The 16252-nt window shown below is 41.5% G+C and overlaps 1 protein-coding gene across 1 annotated transcript in view; it reads left to right on the top strand.

Moving 5' to 3' along the window:
• Positions 1–16252, top strand: part of eya (eya transcriptional coactivator and phosphatase 2) — a 295670-nt gene that overhangs the window by 266168 nt on the left and 13250 nt on the right. Inside the window, exons 12-13 of the mRNA XM_071592607.1 lie at positions 7212–7301; positions 14140–14198. Of these exons, the coding sequence (XP_071448708.1) occupies positions 7212–7301; positions 14140–14198 (149 nt within the window). The remainder of the gene's footprint in view (positions 1–7211; positions 7302–14139; positions 14199–16252) is intronic.

The following is a 16252-nucleotide window of genomic DNA, read 5'->3' as shown; positions in this document are numbered from 1 at the left end:
CTGCTTTTGAAAGAAAAGAGCACTGGCGATGAAATTTTTGGCACTGCATCCGACTTGACAGTCCATGTGACTAGACTATGAAGTCGTGCGCAGATTGGTGGTGTCGTGTATTGATGAGAGGACGATGTGGAGCATGGCGCTCATTGTTTAAATCTTGCAAGTGTCCTCTTGTGAGATTGACTTTGAAGGTAGGACCACTCTGCTGGTGTGGACCGAAGTTGGCATTGGGGAACCGTGGAGTACTAGCCGTCTCCTCCAGGGACAAGCCCTACTGCCATTGACTCCCTTCAGAAAAAGAATGATTACTTCCAAGGACATTGGTTTTGTGGGCTGGCTGAAGCATTGTGCATGAGCATGGCAGACCACTATGAATGATAGGGGATCACTTGGCTGCCTGCCGCTGTCAACTTCCCAGAGGCTTGGTTGAATTCAGTAAGGTTTTAAATTGAAATATTGTTAAAATAGGTACAAATATGTTAATAGACCAAATTATTACCACTGTCACTGACTTTAATCTCATAAAAATGCTGCGTATAACATCATCTTATCCATTACCCATGCATACCTAGAACACTTCAACATAAAATTTTCACAAATTACTTTACCAGTAATGTTTGAAAATTTTGGGAAAGTCTGCTTTTGTTTGGACAGATATGTTAAATGAAGAAACATTTCCTGGGAGAGTGTTGCTCATGGTCATATTAGAGTTGGTAGTAGTTCCATTCCATCGGTGAAAGAGAGCATCAGCTTCACTAAAGAGACAGAAATATTTTGGAAGAGATCCTGCGCAAGTTCATTTCAGGACTGAATAATGCCGAGGAAGTAACTAATCGCGAGGAAGTTGATGAATCTTATTCCCTTAAGAGGATAGATAAATATTCTCGATGAATTTAAAAATAATGGCTTTACTCTAGCCAACTAGTCGGCTGCATGTGCATACCGCAGCCCTATGCAAAGAAAGTAAAATAAATGTCCGAACAAGGAGTGACTCCATACGCTGCCTCACCAAGTGCTAGTGTGGGATTCAGGAAGACAGAATCTCCTCCACTCTTAATATTTATGTCATGCCAGATATATATCTTAAGGTGCCAATCCAATGGGATCGCTTTAAAAATATCTCATTCCATCTAGCCCACTCAAACAACATGGCACGTCTCTCACTGTTGACTTGAGCCTTGAAGCTGCATTCCCGTATTCTACTGCCAAAGGTTCACGAGGAAGGAGTTCCGCTGCGGCCCACGGTCTGTGCCATCGACGGACATGCTTAGATGTTGGTACAGCACGTGGCACACTGGTAGCAGATCTTCCCTGGCAGGATGACTTCCTTCGGGAAGCATTGTTTTCATTTCCCAGCAATCATCAGTGGCATGATGGTCAAAGAAGACTCTCAATTTATTTGTTTTGATGCCATTATTTGTTTAATACTGTTGTAGTTGAGGACTCCATTCAAATCATCAAACGTCTTACATCCATCCAAGACTTGCCATCCAAAATACCTCTTTTGCACACAAAACTCCTCCCCTAATGCCCCCATTGCATTAACCATTTTCCCCTAATATACTTCCCAAACAGACAAACTACTCCACCTGCTCTAGTTTACTTCTTAGTTTAGTTACTTTATACTTCAACATTTCAGGCAGTTCTCCTATTTACAAGGAATCTCTTGAATTTTCTTTTTTCATGGCAAACCCTCATCCCATACCACTCCCATTGTTCTGTAAAGCACTCAATTATAACTGCTACCCCTTGACTGACTGACAAACTAAAGCTTGGTCATCAGCAAACCTAACTGATTTTACGAATTCCCCGCCCACTTTTATTCCTACCTCCAGTTCTTCCCATGCCTCTTTAATCATTTCCTCTACATACAGGTTGAACAGCAACGGTGATAATGGGCAACCCTGTCTTACCACCCCTTCCTAACACTGCCCATCCAGACTCCCCGTTCCCACTCGCACCTGAGCAGTCTGAGACGTGTACAGGTTGCAGAATTAGCCTCCTGTCCCTCCAGGCCATTCCCGTATTCTGCAAAATCTCTGTTAACTTTGCCCTCTGTACATGGTCGAACACTGTCTTGCTCTACTTCTTTTCCCTTAGTGCCTTCTCCATCTCGCTGCATAATATTCCTGGACCCAGGCTCCCAACGTCTACAGTGCATTGACTTTCTTTTTCTGAAGTGGCTGACCTTAAAATCAAACTTTAAAGTTCTTCTGCCTGTTCTGTCCCCTTTCCCTGGATCTATTCTGTATTTATTAATAATTTTCCAGTGTAAAACTTAATGAACCAAATTAAAAATAGCCCATTTCAGAGACTCCATTTACAACACCAATGGGATTTATTTGCATTGAGAGAGCATTTGAGCCCTGAGCGCCTGGATTATTGTACCACCTCAGATATGAGTCAGCTTTAATCTCTTTTTGTGAGTACCAGATGATCCTCAAATACCGCGGGTAGTCCAAGAAAAGCAATATGCCCCTCGTACGCTGAATGTGATAATTGCCCGTGTTATAGGGCAGGTGTGACAATTGACAATTAGAATTATACCTAAACAAATGCCTATAGATGAATTTTTGGAAAAAGAGCGAATCCCTCCTAAATGCCTACTGCATTTGGGAACCCGAAATGGAATGTTTAGACTCGATTAAATGCCCAGGAGTTACCCTGACTCACGACTTCTCCTGGGTTAGATGCATACAGGGAATATGTAGACAAGCTAACGAAAAATTAGGAGATTACTCGTTAAATGTGACTAAAAGGCCAAAGAAAAATTTTATCTCTCTGTGTATGGGATCCTCACGAAGTTGGATTAATTGCCGAATTGGATCGCGTGCTGCGTAGAGGAGCTAGATTAGTAAAACGTTTATATGATAAACTTAGTAGCGTATTCCAAAAATATTAGAGCAGCTAGGAATCACTATTAGAGCAGCTGGGAATCACTCAAGGAGCGAAGGTTAAATTACAGATAATGGAGTAGAACGTTAGCTGATAAATATTAAGCCTAATAAATCCTCCGACCCGATGAAATACCCGCCTTTATATTTAAGGATCTAGCTTCGGCAATTGCGCCGTATCAAGAAATAATATTTTAGAAGTCGCTGGTAGATCTAACGTTCCCAGAGATTGGAAAACGGCTAGCGTAACACCCATATTTCTGAACAGAGACAAGGAGGGACCGAGCAATTACAATCCTATTTCCCTCACATCTATTTTATGCAAGGTTATGGAATATATAGTTTCTAGTTCGCCCGTGAGACACCTCGGGATAATCAGAAGTTATTAATGAAAAATTAGCACGGTTTCCGAAAGGGTAGATCCTGCGAGACACAACTTTCGCTCTTTGCTCATGATACTATATTCCTACTTCGGGAGAGAGCAATGATCAAGTGGACGCGATTTTTCTAGATTTGATGAAAGCCTTTGACAAAGTACCTCATAATTAACTACTTGCAAAAGAAGCATATGGCATATATAAAAATATCCGGGGTTGGATTAAAGTCTTTTTGAATGGTCGGGTACAAAGAGGTAGAGATAGATGGAGTTCGCTCAAATGCAGTAGAAGTTACTTCAGGTGTTCCCCAGGGAAAGTGTAATCGGACCTCTTTTATTCCTACTTTACGTTAACGACATTGACTCCGTATTCACTTGCAAGATACGTTTATTTGTCCTGGATACAGTGGTTTACCGTGATATCCGTGCTCCTGAGGACACAGTGGTTTAACAGATGGCCTTCCTACTATACAACGCTGGTGCGACACTCTGCAATTAGAATTATACTTAAAAAAGTGAAATGTGATAATTTCGTTGGAAAGGAGCAATTCCCATCCGAACGCCTACTGCATTGGGAACACCGAAATGGAATGTGTAGACTCCATTAAATACTTGGGCACTCACGATTTCTCCTGGGTGAAACACATGCGGGGAATATGTGGACAAGCTAACAAAAAATTAGGATGAATTAGAAGAGTCTGGGTAAATGTGATGGAAAGATCAAAGGGAAATTGTGCCTTCGGCTGGTTAGGCCACATTTAGAATATACTGCTGGTTATATGGGATCCTCACGAAGTTGGATTAATTGCCGAATTGGATCGCGTGCAGCGTAGAGGAGCTAGATTTGTAAAACGTTTTAATGATAAAATTAATAGCGAATCCAAAATATTAGAGGAGCTAGGCTGGGAATCACTCACTGAGCGAAGGTTAAATTACAGATTGAAGCTCTTGCATAAATTAGAAGGTCTCCTAGGCAGTGAAGTTGAAAATGTGTTATTGCCCCCATCGTACTACGGTAGGAGACATCTCGTGAATAAAATTAGGGAGATTAATTGTAGAACGGATAGATTAAAGTGTAATTTTTTTCGCGAACGATAGGGAATCCTAATAACATATTTCCGACCGCGGTAGGGGTAAAAACATCCGAGTCAAAATTAGTCTGGTGCGTATTAACCCCCTGCCACGCACCCTGGCGGTGGCTTGCAGGGTACTAAAAATAAACCATATGCTTGGAAATAAGACGCACATGAGCTCCCTCTTCACCTATTCAACCACCCTTAAGCATCGTTTGAATCGATTCATGTCGTGGACAGGGTCGCCACTTGTCTAGAAAATCTGGAAATTACCTTGATTTTTAAAGTGTCTTAAAAGGCATCTTGAGAATTTGGGAATATTAATTGGATTTTTTTCTATTGCCGCGCCTGCGTGCGTTCATTTGTATACCTCCAGTCCACCCATGGTGCATTGCCCGGGATAGGTCGTTTCTCTGTTTGTTGGAATGATTGCTGTTTTCGCCATTTTCGAAGAATTACACTTCCCTCGTGTTTTTGCATTTCCTGATAATAGGAAGAGGATTTTCCCAGTATGGAAAGAGAGTGGTGCTTCTTTTTATGAAGAAATCGCTTCCAAGTAGAATTTATTTTGTATTTTATGAAAGGAAATACCCTTAGCATGGCTCACGGCATATCTATATCAAAAAGTGCGGAAAAACAGTATGGAAAAATTGGTTATTTTGGCCTCTAAAAACCTGGAAATGGCCTGGGACTTGGTCCATGTAAGCAGGCCGTGGTCTAGGGTGAAATGGGCGGCCCTCGACCACCTCCGCCGCCCCCACCCCCATTCCCCCTGCCCCTTTCGCCTTCGTCGCGACGTGCGTGTGGCGGCCGGAGAGAGAGAGGGGCCATCGATTATATTTATAAACGCCGCTGTTTTAATGTGGCGAGAGAAGTGGGAGATCACCTGGCGCCCCCTGTCCGCCGCGCCTTGACATCCGCTTGACAGGGCACAAGGGGTCCTGGATGGCGTCCAGGCAGCGTTTCTCCCTCTCGCCCGCCCTGCACCACAAGACCTCCCCGACCGCCGAGACAGTCGGTCGCCATCGCGACGACGGATACCCCCCTCGCCTTGGAGACGCGAGCTAGGAACACGTGCGTCGCGTCGGGATCTCTACTCGAGGCAGCCCCGTTTGCCTCACCCCCGTGCGAGCACCAATCCCCGTACGCCGTGAGCACCATTGGGTGTATACGCGCACGCGGTCGAAGGTCGATTCCAATCGGAATTGTGTTTATAATTGTATCGCGATGCATACGAAAACGAGCCTTGTGGAAATTATTTGCGGTTGGCACGGGATTCGCCTCGAGGACCACTCTCCCCCTCGGCGCACCCTGGCACCCTTTGAATCAGACAAGACGCGAACCCCGAGGGCAAACCAAGGCATTCGCGGGCCTCGCTTCTTTTCGCGTCTTTCGCGGGAGGGGGAGTGCGGGAGCCGATTTCCTTTGATTGCGTTCCAGGCCTCGGGACGAGAAGGGAGGCGTTCTCTCCCGTCTCCTCCTTCCGGCTGAGGGACTGCGGAAATTCGGGCGAAAATTGCTGCTCGGCGTGCAGGGACTCGTGGGATGGGAAATTTCATACATATTTTAGGGGCGCACCACTGCCAAGGAGGGATGGAATGGTCGGTGGGGAGAGAGAGCGAGGTATTTCCGCTCCTCACTTGACAGATTGGCTGCCACCCAGTTTGCACTGCACATTTGCACTCCAGATTCCACAAAATCTTAAAAAACTTGAAACTGTACTAGTTATAGTATGTGATGTCATTTTGTCTCAGAGAAACCCTTGGTACGTTAGCAGGTATAAGCAACCCACCTGATGCTTTCAATCAAAGATTTGGGAAATTAATGAAACAATACAAAACTTTTTTGCCTAAAATGATCAAATCACTTATGTATAATTATTAATTTTGAAATCTTATGGTGCTTCATGGTATTTATTCCTCAAAATCTATCTGGACCAGGCGAAAAGTTTCAAAAAGTTCCCTAAATTTATCCATATTAAAAAGGTAGTTCATGAAAAATATTGATTTTTGTGTGAAATTCTTATTTAAATAAATAATTTAGTTTTTTTCATGAATTGATAACTTACTGTCTTTGGTTTGGGTACATTATGTGTTATAGTAAACTAAGAGAGGAATGCTGCAAATGTTTAATTTCTTGAGGAGCGGCCATTGTGTGCTTGTGGTATGGCACCAGGCATGTACACACACTTGACAAACTTGGCACCCTCCAATCTTGGATGAAATGGCTCGGTGGTCAAAGATTTTCCAACCGTGAAGAAGTGATGTCGACAGTTAATGGCTATTTTGAGGAGCAATACAGTTCTTATTATAAAAAGGGTATCGAACTTATTGAACATCGCTGGGAAAAGTGCATGGAGCTGAAAGGAGATTATGTTGAAAATTAAACACCTTTTTTTTCAAAATGTTTGTTTTTTATTTGCTGGGTCGGGTACTTCTGGGATTATCCTCATAGCTTATTTTTTCAACCAAAATAATGATGAAGATTTAAAGTGGATGATTTGGTGAGATTGAAAAAGCTATTTAGGGATGCTTTGTATTTTCATCAGAAAAATTTATGCCGGCTTATGTATCCCTCTTTAAATGAATCACTTTTGATAAACCTCTCAGGGTCATCACTTATATTTATTAATGATTACATGACAATAAGAAATTGAAATATTAGTGTATCAATGGCTGTGCTGTGAAATTCAATCATATACCTTAATTATTTAATTACCCTCGCTGTTTTTAATAAGGAATACCAATGTCATTTATTATTAATGGTGTAAATCAAGAGTCTTTATTTAAATTTAAAATATTGATGAAATTGCAGTTTTACAAATTTAAGCTCTGTGACAGAAAGTAATTGATTCATTTGGTTTCTCTCCAGGATGCGCACAGTGTGGTCCAACTTGGCTTCAGGATGGAGGAGATGGTGTTCAACCTTGCCGATACGCATTTCTTTTTTAACGACGTTGAAGTAAGTATAACTGCATCCTAAAGTTTTAATATTTCACTTATCTTTTTATGGGCGATTTAAATAGCCATTGACGATCTTTAACCCTCAAGTAGCCACGTGGCAAAAAGTTCTCTGTCCATTTTAATCAGGTCATATTACTGACACTGATACATATTTTCTTCTAAATATCTCAGAAGGGTAGAAGTGTTTTTGTGAGGTCGAGCCAGAAAAGCAGTTTTTCTTAATCAGTTTTTAATGTAATTTGGGAAATTGATGTCACTGCATATGATGAATTTCCAATGTTATCTGAACAACTATTCTGAGATAATTTTCTAAATGGGCCATCTGGCTAGAAATATAATTAAAAAGAGAGAGTAAGAAACACTCGGTGAATATGAACAAGAGTTATCACAGTTTTTGACAACAGTGTGTCCATTAAGAAGGCAGTTAATCAGTTCAATATGCAATTTACGTTCTTCCCATTTTATGTGAGTAAATATTTTCACAGTGAATTTCCAAGTAAATTTATTCTGAAATTTATCGCCACACTTTCAGAGGAAAGGTAAATTAAGGGTAATAAACATGAGCAGGGAGAATGGGGTTGTGGGAAAAGCCTTTTCTTGGCATTTTTCATTTTTTTTTCAATGAGAATTGTATATTTTGTTCACCGGAATATTTTACATTTGAAACTCTTTTTTGATTCTGTTGTATTCATTTCTAGAAATTTGGTTGGCCAATTATTACAGGTGATAGTGTCCTTTTTTAAATAAAATTTCGAGGCATACACTCTCTATGCTTTCTTAAAGGATTTCAATTTGTGTCTTAGCTGTAGATATTTGGAATCAACAAAGGTGCAGTTGATATTCTTGCTGCACACTTTTTTGTGTCCAAGACTTTGTTCCAGGCATGATGTAGCCGACCTGAAGCCTGCCTGCTTGGTAGTCACCCGGTTTAAGTTCAATTTGTTGTGGCCAAGGATGCATTGTGATAGAGAGAGTTGTGTATGTGATTGGAAAGAGAGAGTCTCTTCTGCATTTGCTTACATCCTATCTCTCTTCTTACTTATGTAATGGAGGCATTTGAGCATTTTTGCAATGGGCAGGATTTGATACAGTTTGCCAAATATTTTGCATGAAATTGTGTGATTTTATTTATGGTATGTGGGCCGGCTGCTTTCTAAAATGCAGTTCCATCTTCATCAGATGCTCTGTTGTATTTTGAGTTTTTTAATTTGTCTCATATGATTTCTTCTTCATCTGGTGCTTGGGTTGAGTTCAATGGATTCTGTTGGCGGATGTCTTTCCTTGGGTGTTGGATAGTTTAGCAGGCTTGCAAAATATTTAAACAGTTCTATGCATTTTTATTTTATGTAAAGCACAGGGTTTCCCTTTTCCTTTCATAGTTAGACTCTTTTTTTTTTTTCCTGGAAGTCCTTTTCGATTTCCAGGAGTGTATTGCTTTCATATTGTCTCTTTTTTTGTCTCATTAGTTTTGAGATTACCTTTCTGACTAGCAAGAATAATTTGTTTGTACTTTCTGTTTTATTCCTATTCTAATCTTTGAATACTCTATATTCTAATCTTTGAGTGGCCTCTTTATTATTTTTGTGCTGAGGAATTAAATTTGGTGCTGCTTAGGTGATCTTGAATTTGAGTTTTTGCTGACTTAGTGACTCGTTCCTATTTCATATACATATAAATGATGGTTATATTTTGCTAGTTTCGACCTTTGAGATGAGGGAGGTGTGAGTAATAATAATTGCTCCTGGTAGGGTCACCCATGCCAAATAGGTCGAAGGTTAGGAGCCAGACGAAAGGTAGTCCACGCAGCGTCTGTTCCTCAGTGAGGCGGCTGCTATGGCGTCTGACCCCAGTGGGGCGGCCAGTAAGTGATGGTGTCACTTTAAAAACACTATTGAGGAAGGCAACGGGAAACCACCTCAATTATCATTCCCAAGATAAATATGATGGACAAAACAGAGATTTTGAGTCCTGGCAACTACGGGGCTCGGCCCAATCGGCCGTGTGTCGTGCCGGGGAGCCCCAGCAGCGGGGGATGCAAGGCTTCCGCCGTCGTCATCCCCACGAAACCCTTGCAAGGGAAAACCAGCAGCAGCAGGACATAGGACGCAGGAGAAGAAGACCAAAGTAGTTAGAATAGGAACGTGGAATGTTAGGACAATGATGAGGACAGGGAAATTGGAGAATGTTAAGTGAGAGATGGAAAGGGGAAAAATAGATATTTTATGCCTATGCGAGGTGATATGGAAGGATAGCGGGGATTACTGGAGTGATAATTATAGAATAATATACAGCGGCGGGGACGAGAGCCAACGAGGGGTTGCCATAGTATTAAATGAAGAGGTAGGAAGAAGCGTAGTCAACATAGAGCAGGTAACGTATAGATTATTACTAGTAGAGATAAAGGCAGAACCGACGAACTTGGTTATTATTCAGGTATACATGCCACCGAGCAACCATAAGGAAGAAGAGGTCGATAGGATATACGATCAGTTAGAGGACATAATCGCGTGTGTTCCTGCAGGGAAACATTAGATAGTTATGGGGGATTGGAATGCGACAGTGGGCGAAGGAAGAGATGGTGATGAGGTGAGGGACTACGGTTTAGGCACGAGGAATGACCGCGGGGAGAAAGCAGTTGAGTTCTGCAAGAGACAGGGGTTAGTCATCACCAACACTTGGTTTAGACACCACAAAAGACGCAGGTATACATGGAAAATGCCAGGTGACTCAGAAAGGTATCAGCTAGATTATATTCTGGTTAGACACAGGTTTAGGAACAGTGTGATAAATTCCCACAGCTTCCAGGGAGCAGATGCGGACTCTGACCATAATTTAGTTGTTATGAAATGTAGCTTCCGTTTCAAAAAGATAAGGCAGGGGCGGCGAGTTAGAAAATGGAATGCAAAAGCATTACATGGTTTGAAACGGAAGGAGTAAAAACAGGCGGTAGAGGAAATCATGGAGGATGATAAAGAGCTTAGTACAATCGAAGACAAATGGGAAAGTATCAAGAAAGGGTTATCAAAAGCCGCAAAAGACACTATTGGAGCCGTTAATGCGAAAAAGACTAGGAAACCATGGATCACGGATGAGATGATTACAAAGATGGATGAGTGGCGAAAATGGAAGAATGCCAGTACAGAGTTAGGCAAAATGAAGTACAAAGAGTTAAACAATAAATTTAGGCGGGCAACAAATAAAGCAAAAGAAGCATGGTGGAAGACGCACTGCAAGGATATGGAAAGTCTGCAGAGGAAGGGTGAAATTGGTGCGCTGTACAGCAAAGTTAAATCTTTATCGGGAAGTAAGAAAGGGACATCTATGCTAACAGTTAGAAGGCGGGTAAGGTAATAGTTGACACAGGAAAGATCCAAGAGAGATGGAAGGAATATATAGAAGAACTGTATAGTAAAGAGCTTAGACCAACAAAGTTAGACATTGAAAAGGAACATGACGTAGAGGAAGATACCCTAGGTCCAGGCATACTAGAAAATGAGATAGAAAGGGCATTAAGGGAGATGAATCTAAATAAGGCCGTGGGGGTGGATAACATTCCCGTGGAACTTTTAAAATGCTTAGGAAAATGTGGGAGGAAGAGGCTATATGGGCTGATCCGTAGCATTTATGAGGAGGGAATCTGGCCGGAAGACTTTGTGAGAGCAGTTTTAGTTCCTATTCCGAAAAAGGTAAAGGCCGCGTTATGTGAGGAGTACAGGACGATAAGTTTGATATATCCCACGCAGCTAAAGTTGTTCTCAGGATCATAAACAAAAGGATAGAAAGTAGGGCAAGTGATTACTTAGGGGATGATCAGTTTGGGTTTAGGAAGGGGAGAGGTACGCGTGATGCCATTGCAGTAATGAGATTATTAATCGAGAGGAATATAGAACACAACCAGGAGGTATTTGCCTCTTTCGTAGATTTCGAAAAAGCGTTTGATAGAGTGAATTGGGAAAAACTAATGAGTATATTGCAGAAAATAGGAATAGATTGGAGGGAAAGGAGGCTAATCCGCAACCTGTACATGTCTCAGACTGCTCAGGTGCGAGTGGGGAACGGGGAGTCCGGATGGGCAGTGTTAGGAAGGGGTGTAAGGCAGGGTTGCCCATTATCACCGTCGCTGTTCAACCTTTATGCAGAGGAAATGATCAAAGAGGCATGGGAAGAACTAGAGGTAGGAATGAAAGTGGGCGGGGAATTCATAAAATCAGTTAGGTTTGCTGATGACCAAGCTTTAGGTTGTCAGTCAGCCAAGGGGTTGCAAGCATTGCTGAGTGAATTGGAAATTCAGTTCGACAGGTATGGAATGAAAATCAATATTAATACAACAAGGTTATGTGATTTTCTAAAAAGGAAAAGGCAAAGCTAAACAGTAAAATAGGCAAAAATAGAGCAGGTAGAACAGTTTACGTATCTCGGTAGTGTTTTGGACCAACACGGTCAAAGTGGTAGGGATGTAAGGAGAAGAATTGCGCTAGGCAAAGAGGCTTTCACAAGGAGGGAGTTCATGACAGGGACGTTGAGTAAGGATATTAAGAAAAGACTCGTAAAAACTTTGATATGGAGCATAGCTACGTAAGGCGCAGAAACGTGGTCATTGAAGCAGGAGGATAGACGTAGATTGGACGCTTTTGAAATGTGGTTGTGGAGAAGAATGGAGAAGGTGAAATGGACCAAGAAGAAAACAAATAAGGAAGTATGGTGGGCGAAGAGAGGGGTTTGTTGGAAGAAATCCTATGGAGGCAGGAAAAGTGGATGAAGGGGGTATTGACCGGCAGCGGGATGTTGAAGACTGTAATTGAGGGAGAAAGTTAGGCAAACGAGGAAAGGGAAGGAACAGGATAGGGATGTTTGACGGGATGAAGGGAGGAAGGAAGTATTCAGAGCTGAAGAGGGACCTAATGTAGAGTAGGATGTAGTGTTTTGTTAGGGGTCACAAATTATTTAATTAGTAATTATGTCCATCCAAAAACCTACCTTAACGGGTAGATTACCTAAATAATAATAAATAATATGTTTTGTATCAACACAATGTGAGCTCCTTATATTTCCCCAACTATCATAATGCTGTAATTTCCTCATACCTCTTCTATTCTTACCATTTTGGGTACACGCAGTCTTGATAGCATCCACTGCTTTATGTCAGTCCTCTTCATTGCCTCTTCTTGCTGCTCTGCCTGGGATGGGCCGTGCTGCAACCTTTCAGAAAGTTTCCTTGCCAGCAACCTATTTGTAACAAACTCTTCAGCCACCTCAAATTCTTGTTGAACACAAAGATAAAATTTGACCCATTAATAAGTAATGAACCTTTTAGAAATGAAATAGATATTAGAATGCTCCACGACCACTTCATAATTGGACAATACAGCATTGCTGAAATTCAAAGACACTTATCTTCTGCTTTTAGTCCATCATGAAACCATGCATATAAAAATATTCAACCCATTACCGTCTGAAGTACGATCAGGGGGAATGATTTTTATGATGATTATTGAATTTTTGATGGTCAACAGCGGTTGAGTCCATTAAAGTAACTGTCGCAAAATCTATGTTGTTTAAGGTAGTCTCAAGCAAAAACCAAATTTGTTTAAGTTAAGGTAGTCTCCACCAAAAAATTGAGTCAAGTTCTGTTCTCATGGCTTGCTGGCCTGTCGTTTAGCATAATTTTTTGTGCACAGTCGGAATATAATATAATTTTAATACTATTTCAATACTAGTTTCTCTGCTCCATAGTGCTGCATCTACACTGGGATAAGTTCATTTTTGATTTTACTTCTTTATGTTTCTGCGCTGTTTGAATTTGATGACGTCTGTAATGTTCAGCCCATTGATTTGGTGAGTAAAGGACTCTGCCTTCCTCTGAGTTGGACTAACCTCCGACCTTAGTCTGGTCTCCCCAGACTTAGTCTGGGGAGACTATTTGCACCACTCATGGTGGTGGAGGATTGGTCCCTCCATGGGACACTCTTATCTTTGCTAAGCACTTCATAGATGCACTTTGAATCTGGATTAAGTCAAGCCCAAAACTCAGTTAGTGGAGATGGGAAGAATATGTTCTAGAATTTAATTTCAGCTGCACCTTTGGCGAACAGGTGTGGAACCACCCTTTCCACTTGTTACATGTCAGATGCATGGTTGATTTTTAATTAGTCTTAGTGTGCGGCTGCTTATTTTTATGTAATTGCAGTGGTCCACTGTAAGTGATAGACCTTTCACTCTCTGCCACCTGTGGCATGTTCCGTAGTTAGGCTTCCCTTCTGCCATTGCTGCTTGGGGTATCTTCTGACTTTGTGGATAGTTTCCTGCCCCTGGAACATTGGGGTGGTTATCCCACTACCTGCCCTCCCATGAGGTCAATGGCACTTGGTGCAGGGTTGCGTTTTTCTCCTGGAAGTCACTTGCTCATCATATCCTCGTCAGTTGAAACTGTTTCTACCACGTGAAGGTGACATTTGGGTGAGAGTGGTTTTGTCATCACCTCCCGCCCCTTACAACCCCTATGCATACTCTCTCTCCTGTGACCCCTCGGGTGAATCCGCCTTCAACACATTGGCATGCGCGCTCAGAAGGAGCACCTCAAAGTGAGTTGAAGCACGCACAATCACAGCGGGATCAACCCCTCCCTCTCCCTGCATAGAGTGCAAACTTCAGGGTGTGCAACATTCTGCAATCCAAGGTGGGAGTGTTTTTGAGAATGGTTTGAAAGTTGTAATCTGCCTGAAGCCATTTGTGTGTTGAAGATTTTTAAATTAGCCAAATAAGAGCCATTTATGATGTATGACGCATTGATTTTGTGAATGAAGTGAATATAACAGTCTGATTATGATTTCTTCCAGGATTGTGACCAAGTCCACATAGATGATGTCTCATCTGATGACAATGGTCAGGATCTTAGGTGAGTAAGCAATGGTTGCTGTGTTGCTTGAGGCTACGTACGGCCACAGAGAGGAGTGCTGTCGAGGGAGAGGGAGTGGGATGGATGACCTCCAAAAAAACAGTGCAATTAATGCTAAATCTCTATTTTAATTTTTGAATATTTTGAGATTTATTGTTCATTGTGTCTAGAGATAAACAATCAATAAATGGATTAAGTAGAATAATGTTCACCTTGGGGGTTGAGATGGTGCGGGGCTAACTTCCCACCCAGAGGGCCCGGGTTCAAATCCCGGCGGTGTTGAATATTTTTCAGAGGTATCATGATCCCTACTTGAGGTGCTTTGTGGAGGGCACTTTGAGTGAGTACGCCATCCGTCGGATGGGACGTTAAGCTGCGGACCCCTTGGCGCCTTTTGCAAAGAGTAGGCTAATGCCGACGCCGGGTTTCTCTCCACCCTTCATCCTTTCCTGTCCAACCCCTGTGGCGAAAATCACCTCAGCTGTTGGTCGCCTCCCCTAAATGCTACTACTACTCCCATGTTCACCTTGGAAAAATTCACAAAACCATTTGGGTTGGCACATCAGGGTCAGCTTGGAATCTTAATGCAAGGCCTTCTTTAATGGTCTTGTGCTTATGTATTTATGTTATAATTTCTTGGTGCACTTGAGCTCTTGATTCGATTATTATGATCCACGTTTTTTTTTCATTATGCAATGAGCATCAATCTAATATAATTCTCAGTGTGTGTGTGTATAGTTTGCAAGTGTGTACCTAGTGTTTTTGGCATTGATTTCAGTGCGTGTCATCCATAAGAGAGGTATTGCTACATGTTGCATATACAATCCGTATGCAACCAATCAAAGTGATCAACTTGTTGGTTTGATTTATAGAAGGGTTCGCTTGATCTCGCCTGGATTTGAGGCTTGGGCAGTTGATTTGTTAACGTGACAGCCAAAGATTCCTTTCCCTATGATGAAACCAATGGCTCTCCGGGAATAATGGGACAGATCCGGTTGAGTCAGTTTGATGTGCACAAATTTCATAATTTCTCATTTTGCCTTACCCTGACCATCATATCAAGTGTTCAAATCTTTCTTACGCCTGATTTGGGGATGGAGAAATCTCCTGGGAAGTGCGTGAAGTGTTGAATGGAGTGTGACCGATCTGAAATATTCAATATATTGGAAACATGAAGTTCCTGTTCTCACTTGTTAATGCATATAGAGAAACATATTTTTGAACCCCTAGGATTTGTGTGACCTACATATAATATGTTCTCTTTGTGCCATTTGAATCTCTGTATTTTCTAATGCAATATTATCCTGTTATTTAAATAATATCATCTATATTTAAATTATGTCATCATAATGATGAAAAAGTATAATTTTTATTAACTTCTGTGCCCATACTTTGAATCCAAGAATAAGTTCTCATACATAGAGTTATGTTATAAAAAAATCACTACTTATTACAGAAAGACTAAAAATTGATGACTTCATGGCATCAAGTGTCAAAATGCATGATAATATTGTTTACTAAACCATGTACGTTGAGTCTTGAGTTTAAATCCTTAATTAATTGCTAAATGCATTAAGACAGCTTTGCATGCTCTCTCTCTTCTCGAGACCATAGACTTGGAAGGGGAACGTTGCCATGGGAGCAAACACGGCTGTGCGTATTTCACTGCGTTTCTTGGTGCTAATGTAGATGGCATTGAGAGGCTGAAGCCATTTGTTTTAGGAAAATCAGAAATTTAATGTCTTAAAAACATTAAGAACTTGCCGACAGCAATGCAACCAACATGGAGGCAGGGAAGACAAAGTCCTCTGAAGAAGAAAGGAATGCCCTTGATCAAATATATGGAGTCAAATTTGAAAACTTGTTTTGCGTTTGGATCACCCAGTAAATTTAAAATTAAAGACTTGGTATTCCTGTCAGACAGTTGTATTAACCAGTTGCTGCAACTAGATTTAGACAATCTGTGCCTCTTAGGTAAAATTTCAGTAGATTATTTTCAGATAAGCATTGAGCCTCAGTGACAGTAGAATGACTCCAAAGGCTTATGTAGGCAG

Source organism: Hetaerina americana, unplaced genomic scaffold (assembly GCF_022747635.1).
Source record: "Hetaerina americana unplaced genomic scaffold, ioHetAmer1.1.p SCAF_5, whole genome shotgun sequence".
NCBI lineage: Eukaryota > Metazoa > Arthropoda > Insecta > Odonata > Calopterygidae > Hetaerina > Hetaerina americana.
The sequence above is the reverse complement of the archived record's forward strand: the minus strand, read 5'-3'. Positions and strand labels throughout refer to the sequence as shown.